This window comes from Trematomus bernacchii, unplaced genomic scaffold (assembly GCF_902827165.1).
Source record: "Trematomus bernacchii unplaced genomic scaffold, fTreBer1.1, whole genome shotgun sequence".
Classification (NCBI taxonomy): Eukaryota; Metazoa; Chordata; class Actinopteri; order Perciformes; family Nototheniidae; genus Trematomus; species Trematomus bernacchii.
The window spans coordinates 1,785,641-1,794,259 of record NW_022987611.1 but is presented as its reverse complement, the minus strand read 5'-3'; the positions used below and the strand labels follow the sequence as shown (position 1 = coordinate 1,794,259).

At 42.0% G+C, this 8,619-nt stretch overlaps 1 protein-coding gene across 1 annotated transcript; it reads left to right on the top strand.

The window, feature by feature from the left end:
* The first annotated feature begins 899 nt into the window (after positions 1-899).
* LOC117483627 lies at positions 900-7,073 on the top strand. The gene is made up of 3 exons (XM_034132005.1): positions 900-1,093; positions 1,214-1,346; positions 6,546-7,073. Exons 1-3 carry the CDS (start codon positions 948-950, stop codon positions 7,071-7,073), a joined length of 807 nt encoding a protein of 268 aa, XP_033987896.1. The 5' UTR covers positions 900-947.
* The last annotated feature ends 1,546 nt before the right edge of the window (positions 7,074-8,619 follow it).

The following is an 8,619-nucleotide window of genomic DNA, read 5'->3' as shown; positions in this document are numbered from 1 at the left end:
GACAGTACATTATTTCAAAAATAAAAGTGTTTTGTGTAGCAGTAACACCAATGACGTAATTTTGGGTGACTGACATTTATTTGATATTATTAATAATAATTTGCGTTTTTTTTTACCATTTCAGTGTTATATTTAATGTATGTAATGTTATGTAAATATGAATGAGATTTATTTATTGAAAAATAAATCTTTTAAATTAAAACTATAGGCTCCACTTCCATGTATGATCAACGTGACAAGGCAGTTCCTTGAACTTGGAATTTTAAATAAATTGCAATTTATGTATAAAACCATTTTTTATTTTTTATTCAGTAAAAACGTCAACGTCATGTATTTTGGTTATCAAGCCCTCAAATAGGCTCTGTGCACAAGATGGCGTCTATCAACTTCCGGCGGGTGGGTGTGGGGGCGAGTACTTCCGGTTTGAGTACAGAGTTTTTACAGCTTGACAGTTTGACAGTTTGACAGTTTCTTATGACACACCAAGAGCAAGAATGAGCGGATTTCGGGGTAAAGAAAAGCGATTGGCCTTCCAGCGGGTAAGAAAGTCGGCACTACATTGCTGTGTGCCACTGTGTACGAATTCGGCCCGTTATAATCGGGAGATAAGTTTTCATGCATTTCCCATTGATGCTGAGGTAAAGGCTCAGTGGCTGATCAAGGTCCGTAGGGACAATTTCAGCCCCACAAAAAATACCCGTGTGTGCAGTAGGCATTTTCGACCAGGAGACTTATTGGTCACAGCGGGAGGACTGCACAGAGTACAGAAAGGAGCTACACCTGTTCTCTTTGCATGGAATAACTACGAGCTACCTACACCAAGACGTAATGTTTGGGAGCGTCGGCCGAGGGCAGAGAGCCCCACCCCGGACTTGACAGCTGAGTACAAGGTGGAAACAGTTGCGCTGCCTGATCATGAGTACTGTTTAAATCCCGCGACGGCAGTGATGGCAAATCAGGTGGCCGACGAGAACGAAGCCTTGAAAATGCAGGTTAGGGAGCTCCAACACCAGCTGGAAGTGTTACAACTGCGATCTCGTTTCGGGATACAACGCCTGGCAGGGTCGGACGAGGACATTAGTTTCTACACCAGGTTTGTTTATAAGGCTATCAGGATGTTGTTATGGCCACTAGTTTGAAAAACACCTTTCATTTGGGGAAGCTAATTTAAGAAACAAAACAATGTCTAACATGAACAATATTACATTCTTAGATTTGCCACATACAAGCATTTCCTTGCCTTTTGGAAATTGGTGGAGCCAGCAGCCAACACCAAGATGGTGCGGATCACCAACGCCAAGGCATCCTCTGCCAGCAGCTCGGATTCCTCTCAACCAACAACAACGGTATGCAGCATACAAGCATGGATGTATATTAATAATTATGCACGCTGCGCACTATACCACCGTTTAACAAGTGCATCACATCACATCACACACACACACACACTGTTGGAGTAGAACACTTTTCTGGTGGCTAAATAGCCCCCCCCTCTCCGCGCCGTTCGTTGGATGAGGCTGGATCTCTATTAAATTAAGAAAGGAATTGAAAACACCGGAATCAAAAGTTATAACAATTATCTGAGTTTACTGGTAGGAAATAGAACAATTATACAAGTTATACAGAGTACTCCGGACTTCAGATTTGTGATGCGATGCGGATAAATGCGTCGGGACCCGCCAACTCATCAAACCAAAAAGAAATTGGACTTCAGGTTTGTGATGCGATACGGACACAGTTATCAGGACCTGCCACTCACCAAACCAAAAAAGCATTTTTACACACACAAACATCAGTATTTCTATCTGTCTTTGGGGCGGAGATTTGTCGATTCTTCCTTCCCACTTTTCTCCCAAGCGAATTAGAGAGCCCCTGGGGAGGAGCTGTTTAAACTGACCACCTCCCCCAAGTGCCCTGACTGGCTGGATTCGCTTCTGGCCGAGGTCAATCAGAGTTCCGAACAGAGTGAGATCCCAAACCACACCAGGTCAAAAGTCAATGTTTATCTTTACCTTATCTTACTCTACATTCCTTTCCCAGGGGATATTTTCACCTAAACTATCCTCCTTCAGACATTTAAACTCTTCTTCACCTATTTAAAGATGTCTTTTAACGACTTAATGACCGCATCTGGCTTTTAGGGATGATAAGAAGGATGTTGGTGTGTTGAAACACAGAATCTCTGGATCAGTGAGTTTGAAAGTAAGAATAACATTCCTATTCTAAGTGACTTATCAAAACCCGTTTGTGATTACCTAAAACAGTTCAAACAATACATGTTTACTTCAATACAGTGTAGAATCATATCTTTTACTTCAATCCCTCTTTTGATCTCACCTCACGAGATCAACATATAGCATTTGAAACATTACCACTGTCAATTTTCTTCTTACTGTGTCTGTCCCAACATTTATATAAACCCATCAGAAGTTGGGATATAGAGCACTTTAAACCTTTAGGAACAGTCCACAACAACAACTTATTATGACAGTGGAGGGAGAATAAAATATGTCTAAAAAGCAAAGTCCTTGTCAGCTGAGTCATCTTTACTCTACCCTCAATGGTGGAACTGATGAGTCTTAACACACAATGAGCAGATACAAGGCACACAACAACAACCACATGTCACTAAAATGGCAATAAAAGTAGCCACAGAAATCAGAAAAGACATTATCATACTTTTCCCTCTTTTGGTAACACATAGTTCTGTAGAATAAAAAATACAAATCCCTTAAATTATGGGATATAAAAATAAAGTTGAAAGTTCCTCAAAAAAAAATGGATTGTTCAGAGAAAGTTCCACACCGGCTATATCAACCTGTTTCAGCGGGAAATGGAGTTCCCTGTGCCGTCTTGGTTTGCCATATCTTCGTCCCCCCAGCCCGCTGACGGCGGCTTCTGGGGTGCTTGCTAGAGAGATGTGGCCTGATTGTTCTCCCCCGGCCCGCTGATGGCGGCCTCCGGGTCGATGCTGGAGAGATGTCCCAATCCTCCTCCTCCTCCTCCTCCGGCCCGCTGACGGCGGCTTCCGGTTCGACTGCTGGAGAGATGTCCTGATCCTCCTCCTCCGGTCTGCTGATGGCGCCTCCTGGGTCGACTGCCTTGACGAGAGCCAGATCTGTCCTGATGTCGTCTAGGGTCCTCGCAGGTGTTTTTCCCGACCGCACACTGGCTCCAGTGGTACCAGTTGTCTCCCTTTCCATCTAGGCGAACGGCATGGGAGGTCCCCTCCAACCAGACGTAATCTGCTGTGTTGGCCTTGTGTTTCTCGGGTCCCCCTTTTGACGTCAGCAGCCTGTGTGGAGAAGTCTCATACCAAGCCCTTAAGTTGCTGGAAATATGGTTTTGAAATCATCTTTTCTACTTCTTTAGTGTTTATTGGCGGCACCAACTAGACTGGAGTGTGGACAAGAGACTATGCAGAAAATAATAAACAAAAATTAAAATTAAAAATTAAAAATTAAAAATTAAATTAAAAAATAGAACAAAAATAAAAATAAAACAAAAAAGGAACAAACTAACAAAACAAAAAATAACCAAAGCTAGATTATTTTAAATGTATCAATTTCTCTTAAAAGCAACAAATAAAACAAAACAAAAAATACCATAACTAGTATTTTTAAATTGATAAATTTCTCCTAAAAACGTAATAATCTCACATACATATTGTCTGATGTATATCCTATCCTTTTCCCCCTTTTACTGAAATAGAACGCCGTTAACGGTGTTCCTATTTTCAGAAATATCGAGCCTTATACATCAGTTATTTAATATCAGCTATATATTTATTATTACTATTACTTATATATCAGGCATTAAATGTCAGCCTTCTTCCATGATTGACCTCGTCTATATTATCTGACTTATATTGATACGTGTCTGTTTGTATTTATTTAATATACTGGGCAATTATTGATAACTTTTTGAATCTCCCTCTTTTCTTAACAACTTGAGGTATGGCTATTTTGAAATCTGACTTGGTTAAGAGATGATTCGTTTATTGGTGAGAGGCACACTCTTGCCCTCGTGATTGGGTGGGGGTGGATAGTTAGGGAGAGTTCCTTACAATCTCCAGATCTTCCTCTCTAGAGGTCATAAAACCTTTTAATGGGCTCTGTGGTCTGTTCGGATTTAGATTTTCTTCCTCTCCAGAGGTCACGCCTGTCTTTGACCCTGTGTGCTGCTGTGATTCTGCAGCACCTCAGGACAGAGAAAGGGGGAGATCTCTTCCCAAAAGTGTAAGCTCCCACATGAGCAACATAGCAACACATTAAACTCCCTGACTTGTTTGTAAAGCGTTCTTTAAGGCCTGAATTGAGTCTTCTGTTGTGTAACGGAAAATCCCATTTCCAAAAAGGGTCAGTTTAATAGCCCTTATCATATTATCGCTCTGTGCTTGCATGCTAGGACCTATTGTCTTTGCCAGAGCTGCTGCTATTCTTTCTACATGTATTAGCTCCATATTAGCAGGGTTCACTAACATGGTTGGTTGATCCAGTTTAAGATTTTCAATATCTTCCATTACTATTTCCAACATTCCTTTTCCCTGAATATCAGGTCTAACAATGTGTTTTCTTTTAGGAGTATTAGATGGGACACTCATAAGTGGCATTTGTGAGCTATTATCTCCGTAGGGTGGAGGTAGGGTCTCAGACATTATACCACCTTCTTGTTGCTCTCTGTCTCTCAAGTATTACACAGATTTGACTTAAAAAAAATCACACAGAGCTTCTCATACCTTATCATATCACAGTCAGGCAAATTTTTATTGTGCGATGTTTATTTCAACAGATAGCGTGACTTCCAGAAGTAGGCTTCTACAATCTCCTCACGGTGATTGCGACTTCAGGTCAAGAGTTAAAACTCAGTCAACAAAATCTCTTTATCGTCACGTTTAATGAGCCTGATTATCCCCACAACAGTTTTGTGATGAGATACGGTCGTTCCAAATAATTAGTTGGAGGTCGCGTCTCCCTCCTCCTCTATCACCCACCATATAACAATTACAGACATTTTATACATTTAAAGCACCACGAAAGGTAACCGCATTAATCAATCTTATCATGATCTGCGGGGAATTTAACCCATCTGTTTTTTACACCTTTTGCAGCCTTTAATTAAAGCACTGTAAAGCAACCGTATTAATCAATGTTATTTTGACTTACGGGGAATTTAACCTATACTTCTTTTACAGCCTTACAGTCTTCGTATTTAGTGAGTGAAGGGCTGGGACTGACCTACCCGCCTCTCTCAAACACTATTTCTGCTCTAGATCCAGGACTGAATACCCTTCTCTAAGCACTTCCCCAATATCCCCAACTTGTAACATGTATTGTATTTCCCACCGTGACTAAGAACAGTGAGAACGCTGCTGACAACTCTAAAGTTTTAGTATAATCAATCACAGATTTTTGATATTCAAAACAGGTGTCTGCTCACCTTTTGTGTATAGCGCGCTTGCAGTTGTCAACAGTGTCTCTTTGTCCTCCCCCTGGACTGGATTCTGTCCCCTGGCTGTCGGTGTTCCTTTCTAGAGATCAGCTCACAAACGTCGGGAGTCACCACTTGTTGGAGTAGAACACTTTTCTGGTGGCTAAATAGCCCCCCCCTCTCCGCGCCGTTCGTTGGATGAGGCTGGATCTCTATTAAATTAAGAAAGGAATTGAAAACACCGGAATCAAAAGTTATAACAATTATCTGAGTTTACTGGTAGGAAATAGAACAATTATACAAGTTATACAGAGTATTTCGGACTTCAGATTTGTGATGCGATGCGGATAAATGCGTCGGGACCCGCCAACTCATCAAACCAAAAAGAAATTGGACTTCAGGTTTGTGATGCGATACGGACACAGTTATCAGGACCTGCCACTCACCAAACCAAAAAAGCATTTTTACACACACAAACATCAGTATTTCTATCTGTCTTTGGGGCGGAGATTTGTCGATTCTTCCTTCCCACTTTTCTCCCAAGCGAATTAGAGAGCCCCTGGGGAGGAGCTGTTTAAACTGACCACCTCCCCCAAGTGCCCTGACTGGCTGGATTCGCTTCTGGCCGAGGTCAATCAGAGTTCCGAACAGAGTGAGATCCCAAACCACACCAGGTCAAAAGTCAATGTTTATCTTTACCTTATCTTACTCTACATTCCTTTCCCAGGGGATATTTTCACCTAAACTATCCTCCTTCAGACATTTAAACTCTTCTTCACCTATTTAACGATGTCTTTTAACGACTTAATGACCGCATCTGGCTTTTAGGGATGATAAGAAGGATGTTGGTGTGTTGAAACACAGAATCTCTGGATCAGTGAGTTTGAAAGTAAGAATAACATTCCTATTCTAAGTGACTTATCAAAACCCGTTTGTGATTACCTAAAACAGTTCAAACAATACATGTTTACTTCAATACAGTGTAGAATCATATCTTTTTACTTCAACACACACACACACACACACACACACACACACGGAAAATGTGTTACAACTGTACCCGGTCTCCCTATAACAGTATCTACAGTATGCCTAACACTTATTTGTTTTCACAGAAACTTCCACCCATAGATGAGCTGCTGCTGTTCCTCATGCACCTGTCAGTGGGCCTACATCTGAGGGATCTAGCAGAACGGTTTGGCATTCACCGCACCACAGTCAGCAGAATTATTTCCACCTGGACACACTTCCTGTACCAACTGCTTGGAAGCCAACGTCTGTGGATCCCACGCGAAGTTGTCAGAGCTCACCTTCCACCAGAGTTTTCAGCTTTCCCTGACACACAAGTGGTGCTTGACTGCACTGAAGTATTCTGCCAGACTCCATCATCTCTCCTGCTGCAGAGTGAGGTGTTTTCAACGTACAAGTCACATGCTACATTCAAGGCCATGATCGGCATGGTACCACATGGTGCCATTACATTTGTGTCTGGCCTGTATGCAGGATCTATGAGTGACCGGGAGATTTTCAAGCTGTCTAGCATCGTGAGCCTGCTCACACCAGACATGGCAATAATGGTCGACAAAGGGTTCCTTGTGGACAATCTGGTTGAGTGCAAAGTTTACCGGCCTGCCTTTCTGTAAAAAAACCCCCAAATGAGCAGGGAGGATGTCAGGCAGACTCAATCCATTGCACGTCTGAGGGTCCATGTGGAGAGGTGCATCAGAAGGGTCAAAGAGAACAAACTCTTTGACAAAGCCATACCACTGTCTGTGTGTGGAAGCATTGAGGAGCTTTTCAATGTGGCTTGCTTCCTGGTCAACTACCAGAACGGACCACTGGTGAAAGCATGGGCAAGCCTGGGCAGCAATGATTAAAAGATTTCTTGCTCCCAAACCAATTGTGTATTTCATTGTGGTCGTTACAAAAAGCATACCATACTATGTTTAGGTACTAATGAATTATAACCTCAAAACAAATGCACACAAAAATAACATAGGACAATACATAATATAATAAATCCACAATATGATAACATTTTACAGATTCATTTAATACACTTTTACAAAACATAGGTTGATGTTATAACGGGGGAAAAAAATACATATTTAAACATTTCAATTAGTCTCTGCATATTTAAGTAATGCTAGTTTATGTAACAGATAAACAGATCAATGCAAGATAAGTTAGTTAGCATCCACAACTTTTGTTAATGAATAACGTCATATGACATTAAATGTCTGCCAATAAACACCCCTTTCTTCCTCACATAGGTCCTTTGACGAAAGGATCTTTTTGACTTATAGAACACACTTGGTTCTGGTTTTAGCAATTGAAAGAACTATATACAGGAAAATATTCATGTTAGATCAGTAATGTAGTGTGATGTAGTGTGGTACACTAATGTAGTGTAGTGCATATCAGTCCATGTAAAAATTAAAATTAAAATAATCTCCCTTCTCCCTAATGGTTGTAGCCACCTCGCAGTCTCTGCAGATACGCTGTATAAGGATATCCTCCTCTGCAAAAACGACAAAATCGCACCACTCCATCCCTGTGAGTAGGAGCTGGCCTTGCACCTGCCAATAGTAGCTATGAGACTGCTTCAGTTTTAATGTGCCACTTTGCATTTTTAAGTAGCTACAGTCCACATAACTTTTTGCATTTGGGCATTTTATTTCAACAAGTCCAAAAGGTGGGCTCTCAGTTGGGTTAAACACCAGACCGTCAGGAGATGACCCTAACCAGGGGGCATCTGGGTGAATGACAAACCCACACGGCCAGTAATTGGTGTTTTTAATCCGGCAGTATTCCTGGATGGCAACCGGTTCCAGTGCCAGTCCCCTCTTCATTGATGCCGTTTGCGCCACTCCCTTCCGAATCCGTTGTGCTAAGTTTTCAGCCGAACTCTGACTTCGAACATGGCATACTTCCCTGAAACGGGAAGAAGTTATTCTTGGCCTCCTAACACGGTGCCATTCCACACTGTCGCTCTGCTCCCTTGTGGCCACCTCGATTTTCCTTGCCATGAGCAATGTTGTCGCAAGTGACAGTAGATGGAGGTGCTGTTGGTGACTGCACACAAACTCACAGGTGGTAGGCTCCAGCCTATAGCCATCCACAGGTAGAGGTGGTGGTGGAGGGGCATCTGGGTGACGCACTATAACCCGGCTAAGAGGTAGTGGATGC